At 46.4% G+C, this 13,293-nt stretch overlaps 1 protein-coding gene across 6 annotated transcripts in view; it reads right to left on the minus strand.

Annotated features, from left to right (window-relative positions):
* The window catches only part of Etv6 (ETS variant transcription factor 6), a 215,532-nt gene that overhangs the window by 25,073 nt on the left and 177,166 nt on the right, over nucleotides 1-13,293 (minus strand). For all 6 annotated transcript variants that reach the window (XM_074076036.1, XM_074076038.1, XM_074076035.1 and 3 more), the window contains exon 4: nucleotides 11,641-11,775. In XM_074076036.1, the coding sequence (XP_073932137.1) occupies nucleotides 11,641-11,775 (135 nt within the window). The remainder of the gene's footprint in view (nucleotides 1-11,640; nucleotides 11,776-13,293) is intronic.

A 13,293-nucleotide genomic window follows, 5' to 3' on the forward strand; every position in this document is an offset into this window, starting at 1 on the left:
GGACGCTCTGTGGAGTTTCCTTGGAAGCAACAGTTGTGTGGTTAGATAGTGGAAGTCTCAGCTAGTGGCTACAGCTCAGCTCCATTTGCGTGTCATCGAGTTAAAGGCCCTGAAAACACTTACGGCTGTCTCTCATTCCCAGCATTGCCTCGCCTTAGGAACAACGACCATGCTCCAGGACAAAGGGATCTGGCTGAGGGATAAAGGCAAAACTAAAGTCAATTTGCTCTAATGAAATGTAGGCCTAGGCCTCTACAGACACCAAGTGACTAGCCAGCCAGTTGGCTGCTAGAGCAAAAGTCAGCATTCTTCAGAGGAATATAACAAAATCCAGTCTCCACAAATGTGCCATCTATACTGCTCAACATCCAATAAAGTCTTCCTAGATAGGAGAAGAAACAGAAAATGTGACTTCTCCTCAAGAGAAGAGGACCTCACAGAAACAGACCCTCAGATGACCCAGAAGCTGGAGAAGAGAAACACTTCAAAGTAGTGATTATTAAAAAGCCACACACTTAAAAGGAAATGACAGTCATGAGAGATGGCAGATAGAAGCCATCGGGAGAGAAAATGGAAACTAAAAGACAAAATGAAGATTCTAGAACTGAAAAGTACAGAATCTGGAATGAAAGATTAGACTGATGGACTTAATAGATTGGAGAGGAGAAAAGAAAGGGTTTGTAAATTTGAAAACAGAGCAATCAAGATTAAAAACAAACTACAACAAAATCAAATGGTCTAAGACATGTGCAACTGGAGTCTAAGAAGGAGAGTATAGGAAGAATGGGGGGGAGAAGAGGAAGAAATAATGGCCATATTGTATTCAGTTCAGTAGCAGTAACAACAATGAGCTTAAAAATTCAAGAAGCTGAGGAGACCCCAAGCAGGACATACAGAATGAAGTCCACACTCAGGGACATCAGCCAAGTCACTGAAAACCAAAGAGAAGGAGAAAAATCTGAAAGCAGCAGGGGGAGGGGAAGGATGCAGCTTGAGCATCCCTTAATCCAAAATGCTCCAAAATCTGAAACTTGTGTCCGTATGTAGAAAATTCCACGCCATGAAATTTTGTCTCAACAACAAAAAATTTAAAAACATTATATAAAACTACGTTCAGGCTATGTATATGAGGTATATGTGAAATGTAAATGAGTTTCATGTTTAGACTTGAGTCTTACTACCAAATCATCTCATCATGTACACATAAATATTCCAAAATTTGAAAAAATCCAAACTTCAAACTCTTCTGTACCCACGCATTTTGGATAAGGCTTACTCCACCTATATTATGTATAGGGGAAAAGTTAATAGAAATTATGGCTAACTTCTTGGTTACTATTTTTCTGGGGTGCAGTATTAGGGTTTGAACTCAGGCCTCGCACTTGCTAGGCAGGTGCTCTATCACTTGAGCCACTCTGCCAGCCCCAATGGCTGACTTCTTAAAACCTTCTGTCTAGACCTTTGGGAACAATGGAAGAGGGAGATAGTACAAGAGTGAGAGAGAAAGAGAGAGAGAGAGAGAGAGAGAGAGAGAGAGAGAGAGAGAGAGAGAGAGAGAGAGAATGAATGTGCTCAAACACATGCACAAGAAGGATCTGGATAGAAACCTATGGATTGAAAGAGACACAACTAGGCATGGTGGTGCTTTGTAATCCCAGTTACTCAGAGGCTGAGGCAAAAGGAGGGTAAGTTCAAGGACGGCCTCTCTCTTTCTCTCTCTCTCTCTCTCTCTCTATATATATGTATATATATAAACAGGTGGTGGGTAGCTGAGTGGTAGAATGTTTGCCTAGTGAGTGTGGGGCCCTTGGTTCAATCCTCAGTAACACACACACACACACACACACACATCAACCACTCACAGTGTTTGGGTCCTAGTTTGGATTCTGATTTGAACTGTAAAAAAGGTCTCTAAGATAGCTGGAAAAGGATCAACTCTAAGAGGATATTTGATGATATCAAGAAACTACTAGTTCCTGTTGGCTGGTTCTGTGATTATGATTTTGAGTCTTCATCGTTTTAGGCCTATACTGACCTGTTTTCAGATGAAATAATATATTTGGGATTTGCTTTAAAGCAATCTGAGAAGGCAGAGGAAGGAGTAGGAGGGCCACAGAGGAAACGGGATTGACTGTGTGATTTTCCAAACTGCTGGGTACTGCTTCCTTACACAGCTCCTCTGCTTTTGTTTAGCTTTGTTAAGTTCCATTATAAGAAAGGTTCTTTTAAAAAAAGTGTTCAATCAGCCTTGCAAAGACACAGGTAGGAAGGAATGGCAAATACTAACTTCCTCACTTGAACCCAAGTGCACACAGATGCTCACACGGTGTCGATCAGGCTCATGGAGTTAGCTTGAATGGCTAGTATTTCATAATTTTACCATAGATCAATCTATAATCTTTTGGGGACAAGTTTTCTTTTTATAGCTTACGAATCTCAAGCTTGCTGCCCATAAAAAACAGATTTATCATTTGTCCATGGCACACTCGTCCTCTGTCATAGAATGTGCTCATTGTAAAAAGTAAAAAAAGGTGATCACAGTAAGTAACTAAGACAACTTCATTCTGAACTTTTACACATTCTCTTTGGAATGCCATTTACAGAATGTCTCTCTTTACTTAAAAGCTTATTAAGGTTTAAAAATACTCAAGGATGATGAAGACCAGGTATTGGAAAAAAAAATCCCATTTCCTGAACCCATTTCCCGTCTTACAAATTTGAGAGCAGGCATTGGTCCATAATCTGGTTACCTGCAGGCTGTCTTTGAAGTCCTGGCTTCAAGGCCCGGCGTGGGTGTGTGCTGGGGCAGGACTTAGGAAGTCTGGGAGGATGGGGAGAGGAAGAACTTTCATGCCAAGGGTAAAAGAGGAACTGATGTAATGTCCTGGAGAGATTTCACTCTCTGTTCCTGCCCAGGGCTTTGGGGACATGGAGGGGCGGGGAGGACAGTACTCTAGATAATTCAACTCAGATTTTACTTCTGACTCAGGATCTGGGCAGGAACAGGACTTGGATGAGCTTGATTTATTTATTTCTCTGCAGACACTGCTGAAAGAGGAAGTACTTGATGGAGCTGATAACATTAATGGTAGCGAACTGGATCTCAGGGTATTTAATTCTAGGCTCCTGGTGGTCTGGGCACAACCACTGTCAAGGCTGAAAGGCCTGCAATGAGACCTTCCCAGTTTTGTGTCAGTTTGCAAAGCATGCGCCCATGTATTGAGTGGGCACTGCCATTCTTGCCCTGCCTCTGTATGGTAAGCTGGCAGTGAAGGTCCGGACAGGAAATGCACAGTGCAGACCCAGGGTGCCTCAGATCCCCCAGATGTAGGAGTCTTTGGTCTAAAGCAAGATTTCTTTGCTCTGGCCTTGGTGTCTGAGTTTGTTCTTGGGAAACTGCTCAGCTGGAACACTGGGAAACTGTGCACCCTGCCCTGGTATTAGGGGTCTTGATATGGGGGGGGAGAAATTACAAGGAAGATGGCGGGAAAAAGCCATGCATCAGTAGTCAGTGTGGGCACAGAAGGGAGGAAGCCGCCCAGGGACTGGTGGCAACCCATCATTGTGGCTGATAGCATTTTCTTCTCCCAAACCTTTCTCTTTCTGGATACACACAGTTCCCTTCTTATCACTATCAAACAGCGCAAAATAAATCAGGATTTTAAATGTGGTCATTTCAATAAAAAGGGCTGGCTTCTTCTTTTTTTCCCTTTTACTTCCTAGTGAAGTTGCTCGGCTTGAAATTCACAAACCTTTGACTCAATTTAACCATGTTATAAATAACAAGTAACTATTAAACCTAAAACAAAACAAAACAAAACCTGCTGGCGGTCAAATCGGGGTTATGAAAGGGACAATTCCTCATGGAACAAGGCTCTCAAATTTATGTCACACACAGTATCACACGGAAGATGCTCAGAGAAGAAGTCTGGAGGTTGCCAATCAATAGTCCAGGAGGGGATCTCTGTCATTCATCTGTGTTTCCCATTGGTCTAGAAGGGACCACATCCCAGCACAGTCTTGTGAAAGGTGAGTGGGAACTATGAATGACACAGAAGCTCCTGGCTCCAGGCTCTAGTGAAAGGCTCATGAGGTTTTAGAATTCAAAACAGATTTCAAACGCACACTCAAGTTCTCTTACTCCCACCCTATGGACTGAATTGTGTCCCCCTTACAAAGTTAGATCGAAAGTCCTGACCCCCAGTATGTCAGAATGTGACCTCATTTGGAAAGAGTGTCCTTGCAGATGTAATGAGTTAAGATGAGGTCACTGTGAAATCCAATATGGGTGGTGTCCTATGAAAGACGGACTAGACACAGTTCCAGGGACAAGGCTATGTGAGGAGCAAGGCAGAGCTCTCCAAACCAAGAAATGTCCCAGATGGCGCCTGGCCAGATCAGACCCTCCCTCACAGCCCTTAGAAGGCACTAATCCTGGCCACACCTTCATCTTGACTTGCAACCTCCAGAAGGATGAGAGCCACATTTCTGCCACTTAGTTTGTGGTACTTTGTTAGGGACAGCTCTAGCAAACAAATACACCCCTCCTCCCCACTCCTTTTCCTCAAGGTTCAACTTCTGCTTGATGTGGGGACCCTCTGACCCTTTGCTGCCCATCTCAGCCTGTCATGTCACAAGGCGCCAATGATCCTGAGTATCCTTGTAGGGCCTAAGAAGAATAAGCAATAAACCTTATGCAAGCTTCCAGGATTTTATAAGCATTTGCTGTAACTTGTACTACCCAGAAGCTTCATCTTTCTCACTGGGGACACTGCCTCTGAACAGGTCACCTCTCCCAGTGGGTCAGTACAGAGAGGGGACTCAAAATCTGCAGACCCACAGGGCACTGACTTTCAGCTCCTGGCTGTAAACGGTCTAGTATCACTGGCTGAATGGAGGAGTTTCCCTCAGTCTCAATAAAGCAGCCAGAAGAAGTGGGCTGAGAGATCAAGGGACAGGGTTTCAAATGAGCCAATGAGGCCTGTGGGGTAAAGCTGCCAGTGATTTGCAGGAACTGGGGTCAGGGTGGCATAAAGATAACGTGGAAGAGTCCTGGGGGGAGAGTTAATGGAGGGCTTCCTTCTCTGTTGATGAAATCCACCTGCCCCCAGTCCCCTTATCTTCACGGGACCACTTGGCAGTGGCATTTCCCTAAGGGTAAAAGGCAGTCTCCGGGAGGCCTCCTGACCGTCTTGGAGAGTTACTCACTCACGCAGGAATCTCTTGCCCTTGCATAAGAGAGCAAGCTAGCTTAGAACTAAACGTGGGAAGCTGGAGGAGGCAGAAAGGGAGGAGCGAGTCCCCCCTGAAGAAGACAGGACTCCCATGAACTGCTAACCTATGCTCCCACTTAGCCAGGGCAAACAAATGCTATGGGGGCGCAAATGTCAGAAGGTAAAAGGTTATGTTGCCCTAGGCCCTGACACAGGAGGCTGAGCAGGAAGAAGAGGCCCCTGGCCTCGATTTCCTCATCTTGAAAGTGGAAACAGGAAGTGGGAATGTGGACCTGCTCTCATTTCCTGCTGCTTTAAGAAGTACAGAAAGAAAGGGTGCAAAGGGGTCAGTCTTGTCCTTACATGTGAGAACAGAGCTCCAAAAGGGATGCCCACCATGTGACAGGAAGAAGGAGGCAAGGCAAACAGCAGTCACTTCAAAACAGGCTATGTTCTGTAGTAATGAAGACTGTCAGTTTTGCCCACAGAAATGTCACGTACGGGTGCCCAGGTACCCATGCAGGTGTTCTAGGGGAGGCGAATGGGATGCACGGATTCGGTGCTTGTGCAGAGTGGAGGACCATGTTCGGAGCCCTTGCTACCGGACAGGTGTTACTATAAGGGCATCCCACACCATCTCTGTCTTATACTGACACTGTGAGATAGGCACTGGTTTTTTGGCACATGGGAACTGAGTCTTGAGGCAGTTAAGTAACTTGCCTGAAGACACACTGGTAAACTGAGGAGCTGGGATTTGAATTCAGGAGGACAGACCCAGAGCACACACAGGTCCCATGAAGCTCTCTGGCTCCATCATGCATTGCGTGGCAAAAATGGATGACAAAGATGTTGTACCCTAGCTGGTGGCCTCCCTGACACTTCATCCATCAACACTTCTCCAGTAAGACTAGAGAACCAGGGTGATTTTTACAGCCAGTAACAGGACATGCACTGAGCAGATTAAAACTTCCTCTGTCCGGTGCTGTTGCAGCAGTTCTGAGGAAGGGCTGTCTGCCCAAGAGTGATCTGTGCTGAGGTGCCGGTCCCCAAGGGATGGGGGTGACAGACAGCGCTTCTGCCTGCACCAGTATCTGTCTCACAGGCTGGGAGATTTTGAATCCCTTCATTCTGAGAAAACCAACCTTCTAAAAGGCTCATCCAAAGACATACTTGGGGTCTATGAAGTTCTAACATTTTCTTATATTTGCACCCGGCAGTGCTGTAAGCAGGAGTGACCTGCCATACTGTGTCCCAGTCAGGTGACCTGGAAATTGCATTGGCAACATAATCTCCACCACTTCTACTCATCTCTCGATCACTCGTCCTACTTTCCAGGGCTCTTGGACAATAAAAGTTTATGAAAATGCTATTTTGGTTGGTTCGCTCACGCTGCATCAGAACAAAGCATTTGAGTCAATCCCACCTGGATTTAAGTCTTAGTGTTGCTACTTGATCTGGGGGCACTGCTTTATTGCTTTTAATCTTTATTTCCTCATCTATAAAGTGACTAATAATATTCCTTTTTATAGGGTGACTGTGCAGATTAAATGATTTAAACATTTAACAGCCAAAATGGGCCCAGCATACAGCAAGGACTCAATAAATGTTAGTTATTAGGCAGCAGAGCAAGGTACCTCATGTTCTTTAATTCTCATTAAAATCGTACAAGACTTCCTCCCTCCAAAACAGTCCTTGCCATTTGGGTTTGGTGCGGGGTGGCGGGGAAGTGAGGGGTGAGAGGGACGCTAGTCCTTCAAGAAAGAAATCGTATAAATAAAACTCTGGGTAGCCATCACTGAATGCATGCCATCCTCCTGTCTCCCACAAAAATGTGACAGCTCTCTACTCTCAGGCCATTCCTATGTGCTGGCTGTAAGGAAAACTGAAAGCTATATTATAATTATTATTACTACTACTATTATTATTATTTGCTGTATTGGGATTTGAATTCTAGGCTTTGCACTTGCTAGGCAGGTGTTCTGTCACTGGAGCGACACCCTCAGCCCTTTTAGCTTTGGTTATTTTTGAGATAGGGTCTCACTTTATGCCCTGGGCTGGCTTGCCCTGTCATCCTCTCATGCTTCCCTCATGTCTGGGATGAGAGGTGCACCCCATGACACCCAGCTTTTATTGGTTGAGATGGAGGCCTCATGAACTTTTTGCCTGAATTGGCCTTGATCCTCCAGATCTCCATCTCCCAAGTAGATGGGATTATAGGTGTGAACCACCACGCTGAGCCTATCAGAAGTTCCGATATGGAGAGGTAAATGGGAACAGCTGAGGTTTTCTACAGTCTCTGGGCAGCATGGACACCTTCTGTGTTTGCTACATTTTAGTTGTCTGAGACCCTGAGGGTAAAGAATGTGTTTTACTCATCTTTGTATCTCTCTCCAATATCATACTAGGATCCTGGAGCTGTTAAGAGAGCTTAGAACCATTTAGTCTAACCCCTGCATCTTACAGCGGCCTGAAAAACAGCTACTTGATTGGTTCTGGCAGAATGGAAGATTAGAATCTGGTTTCCTGACTACCAGTTTGTCAGGATGGTGCCAGTTAGCGCCTGTTGCCCTGGCCTACTTGGGAACGGAGCCCTGTGTGTCTGTCCTGAGCGTATCTGTTTGGATGGTTATTGTATGGCTAACCTGATTACCTAGCAGCACCATTCTCTCCCATAACCAATCAGGGAAGAGAATGGAAACCTTTCCCATATGTCAGTAATGGTAATCTGATGACCGCTTTGCTCAGGGCCTGATAGGATTTCAGAACAGAGTGTGTTATAGAGATAACGAGTGTTTACAAAACAAAGGGTTCCAATTGGAGGGCCAGCCACCCTCCTTCCCAGGCAGGAGGGGAAGCTCTGCGCCAGCCCAGCCTCCTCACTCCTGGCACTGCCATGTCATGGCTAGGAAGGAAGGTGACACTCCAGTGTAATGGACTCACACTGGATAACTGTGGGAAACTGCTGCTAGATATCAACTGCCATTGTAAAATCATGAATGCCTGGATTGGATCTGTTGGTGGCTGGGATGAGATGAACTCCCAGGGCTGAATGAGGCCTATGTTCACACCTCACGCTGCACGCCTCCGTGCTCCAGGCTGCGGAGGGGTAAGTCAGGTCCTCTCTGGAGTGGACACTCTTGTGCCCCCATCCTGTCACTCATACACAGACTGAGCATCCTGAATCCAGGTCTGAAGCCATGTGAATGGCGACATGATGTCACGAGTGGAAAATTCTACACCTGACCTGTGACGGATCACAGTGAAAACACTGCCACTTTGGTGAATTGTAGGAAACCAGATCTTACAAAGTAGCCTACAGAAGTATCTTCAGGCCATGGCTGTAAAGTATACGTGAGGCATAAATGGATTTCATGCTTCATCTCAGGTTCTAGCTTCAAGATATCTCCTGATATACATGCAAATATGACAAAATCTGAAAGGGAAACACTCCCAGTTCCAAGCATTTCGGGTACAGGATACTCAGGTTGAGTCTGTTTGTCTATCTATCCATCTATCTATCTATCTACCTACCTATCCATATACACAACAAATACATGTTTGTGTAGATATGCACACATACATACGTTTATATCTGAGCCAATAGCAACAGAAGTCAATAGCAACATCAGTAGTCTTGGGGCAGCACACTTTTACACTAATCCCTGATTATGAAAAATTAATCATCAAGGAAGTGATGTTTGAGTCTCATTTCCCCTTGCAGTCTGCTTTGCTCAGGACCAGCTCTTTCCACATGCTCATGCATGCCCATGCTGGTCCCCTCAGGTCCTTCACAACCAAATGTAACAGCACAGGTTGGAGACAATACTTGCTGAGCTAGCTTTTAGTCTTTCTGGAGAAGCAGGAAGGAATGAGGCTGGAGGTGGTTGGAGATGGAGACCTGACCCATTCCCCTCTCTCCTCCAGCACCCAGATCTGAAAGTCTGGGGAAGCAGCAGCTTCTGCAAACCATCTCTGGGCCTCTGGCTCTTCCCATTTGATGCCACGTGGTAGGGACCTGGTCTCCTACCTGTGTCCACCTGTCCAGCTGAGAGCATGCACTGAGTCCACACAGACAGGGACAGAGAAGGAGCCCTCGGATCTTGCTTCTTGGCCATCAGCTTTAAGCAGTGGCCTCTGAGAACACGCTGGGGGCTTTAAGAGCTGGATCTGAGGCACAGTTACCTGTCTGCAGGGTGATGAAGTCCTTGGCCTTGACCGCATTCTCCCACTTACTGAGCTCACACCGACATCCTAGCATTTGGGCAACAGCTCATGACAGTGGAACACCTGTATTTACTCAGCAGATTTCGGAGTAAGCCTGCTCTCTCTAGAGAACAGCACACACACCTACTCAGGAGTCACATCAGGTCCAGGAGAGAGGAGGAAGGACTGGGGAGAGGTGAGACCTCGCGCCTCCAGTCACGTTCAGAAATAAGTGGGGATCAAAATTCCAAATGGGATTTTTTTGGAATAATAATAATAGAAGGTGTGTCGGGGGGGGTTACCCATCACACACTGTTTGTGTGTGAGGACAGGGGTAGGGTATATAATTCTGGCCTCACTGTCACATCAGACTCAGTCTCCCCACCTCCTCTTCTCTGGAGTGGCCGTTGCTATTATGTAAGCCAGAAATGAACAGGCAGGAAGAGCAAAAGAATATAAAACCCGAACTGGGGGAGGGGGACAGCTGCTAAATTTAGCAAGGGCAAAGCCAGGGAGGAAAGGATGAGAGGAGGAGGCAGGGAACATTCCAGAAATGCTTCTCCATCATGGAAGCGGGAGGACCTGCTGTGAAATGCCTGGTCTCAGGCGGCCATGTGGTCACTTGGATCAGGCTCTCTTTTGTGAAGTGCTAGGTGCCAAGTGGCTCACGTCTGTAATCCTAGATACCTGGGAGGCTGCGACTGGGAAGGCTGTGGTTCGAGGCCAGCGTTGGCAAAAAGTCTGAGAGATCCCATCTCACTCAACAGCTGGGTGCAGTGACGTGAACCTGTCACCCCAGGTATGTGGGAGGTTGACATCAGGAGGATGTGGTTCCAGAGCAGCCCATGCAAAAAAGTTCGCAAGACCCCATCTCAACAGATGGGTGTGGTGGCTTGTGCCTGTCATCCCAGCTGTGGTGGGAAGCATAAAATAGGAGGTCTGTGGTCCAGACTGACCTGGGCAAAAAGCAAGACCTTATGTTCAAAATAACCAGAGCAAAAAAGGGCTGGAGGCGTGACTTAAGTGACAGAACTCCTGCCTAGCAAGCGCAAAGCCCTGAGTTCAAACCCAGTACAAACAAAAACAAAAAAAAAAAGCACAAAACTTCTTATTTTTCAACTGGTCAACAAAACAAATATACTAACTAGCTGTGCTCTTGTAGTTGATCAACTAATTTAAGGAAATTCTCCATGGGATGGGGGCCTCGACCCCTAGTAACCTGGAAAGTGCATGCCAGTCCCACTGTGTGTTTGCATGTTGTCTGATTAACCTGGCAGATGGTGTGGACATGACGGCCCTCGGAGGCAGGATTCAGCCCTGAATGCTGCTACGTCCTCAGCTGTCAGTGTAACATTTCCTACCCTACACTGTACCCAAACACTGCTCCCAAACTACGTCCAGGGCCCCATTTCAGTTCTGGTCTTGGCTTGTCTCCCGACGCTTTGGCGACTCCTCTGAATCACTACATGGACAGTCACTGCGACATCTGAACAGAGCCGTGACTCTGAGCACACACCAGAAAACATCCGTTGGCTCATGATGAAGAAAGCCCAGAACCAACACCAGGTTGTTCCTTCCCAGCTTTGATCATCCCCTGCTCACGCACCTTCAATGGCTCCCCATTATTTCCTCCTTAGCTGAGAAGTCACAGTTCCCACTCTGGTTCTGACCTAACCTCCTTGAACCAGTTCTGCAGTGGCAAAGTACTCATCATTGGTGAAACAGGTGACCGAGGGCTCACAGGGCTCATTGGTGTGCTTGGCATATATATGTTTGAAATTTCCATAATGATAGGGTGTGGGGGGCAACTAAGCTGAAGAAACCAACTCTCTCTATCCCAAGGTCTTCCCTGATCCCCCTACAGGTCATTTTCTCTGCTTGGAATAGCTACATTTTGTCACTGCTTATTAAGAGCCCACTGGACCTTCCAAAGAACCCCCCTCCTTTAGGAAACCAGCCCTTCTTCCTGTACTGGGGTAAGCCCCTCCCACTCTGTGCCTCCATGGCACCCACTATTGTAATTAGCTTTCTATACTTACATTCTCCACCTCACTGCTTCCCTTATGGTGTGAGCCTCTAGATAATCCCTCCCCCGTGTCTTATATATGACAGGCCCTCAATACCTGTTTGTTGAATGAATAACAAATCCACAGGAATAAGAACATCTTATCAAACCCTCTGAGTTAGTGTAAACCTCAGGCCAGGGAGAAGCCTTTTCCAGTACCTTCCTCGTGGTTCTGATGTAGCAGGACCTCCGGCTGTGTGTGGATGGAGTTTCCAGGGTGGAAGAATGGTGAGAAAAGAATCCGTGGTTTCCTCTGCTTCAGGATATGCTGAAGGAGTTCATAGAGCACGTCCCCTGGAAAGACAAGGGAACAGGACGTAGAGGAGGGGGTGCTGCATCCAACAGCTGCTGGCTGAGCTGCGGCTCTGTGCCTGGCACTGTGAGCTAAACCACTGGATGCTGATCCTCACGGGGACAGGGTGCAGAGCTCTGAAATTCAACACACCACGGCCACTGATTTTTTAAATCAAACTCTTTTGATTATGAAAGTGAACATTTAGGTCAGGTCTGCTGGTTTATGCCTGTAATCCCAGCTGTTTTGGAGGCAGAGATCAGGAGGATTGAAGTTTGAGGCCAGCCTGGGCTAAAAGTTAGCAGACCTCATTTCCACCAGCCAGGTGTGGTGGTGCATGCCTGTAATCCTACCTAAGCAGGAGGTGGAAGAAGGAGGATTGAAGTTAGAGGCCAGCCTGGGCATAATGTTCGAGAAACTCCATTTCAATCAATAAGCTAGGTGTGGGGTAGGGACTTGGCTCAAGTGGTAGAGCACCTGCTTAACAACTGTGAGGCCCCGAGTTCAAACCCCAATACCTCCATACCCCCCTACACACACCAAAGCTAGGCATGGTGGTATATGCCTGCAAGCCCAGCTATGCTGGAGGTACAGGTAGGAAGATCGAAATCTAAGGTCCCCCAGGGCAAAAACTGGAGACCCCATCTGAAAAATAACCTAGGCAAAAAGTGCTGTGGATGTGGCTCGAGTGGTAGACTGCTTGGCTAGCAAGGCCCTGAGTTCAAACCCCAGTGCTGCCAGAGAAAAGAAAAGAAAGAAAAAGATAAGAAATTAATATGCAAAATCAACCTATGATCCCATCACTAAGAGACAGAAGCTGTGCAAACACCACTGGTGGTCTGAAGCTAGAGCCATCTTTCTCCACTGTGCATTTGGTTTGGAAGATGCCGCCACGGTACGGAACTTTTCAGCATCTGCCTAATGACAGCCCATCAGAGGGATACCCCCGACTTTAGAGGATATTCAAATTATACCAGCTTACACCTGTTATTTTTGTGAAAACATCCACTTCGTATTATTCAAAGAATTATGAAACTATTAGGTGTGAAAATCTCTCATGTCCCTAAGATAACTCGTAGATTCTTCATAAATTTTTTTCCTATGAAAAAAACTATTTTACAAGTGGAAAAACCCTCTGAGTCCACCATAGGTGCTAACTCTTGAAGCTCTGAAAGGGACTGGCATTTCTGGGATGTTTTCCTTTTAAAAACACATAAAAGCATCAGTTCAAGGTCACCTAATGCTAGAGCTGTAAGCCCCCTGGCTGGGGTACAGGGCGTCTGTTCTGATGCAGTTGGTATTTGGAGTGTCCAGTGTTAGCAGAAAGTCTGTCAGGGTCTGGTACTGCCCCTTTGGCTTTGATCCAAGTTCAAAATATAAATTCAAGCCTCTTATAAGGGTGGGTGATGTCCCCGAGGCCTTCCCCACATGGTGGCAATTGTACCAAACAATGGGCTTTTGTGTCTATTTTTAGCCGGTATTAACAGATACTTGAAGTAACAACTTTATTTAGCTGCATA

Source organism: Castor canadensis, chromosome 6, assembly GCF_047511655.1.
Source record: "Castor canadensis chromosome 6, mCasCan1.hap1v2, whole genome shotgun sequence".
Classification (NCBI taxonomy): domain Eukaryota; kingdom Metazoa; phylum Chordata; class Mammalia; order Rodentia; family Castoridae; genus Castor; species Castor canadensis.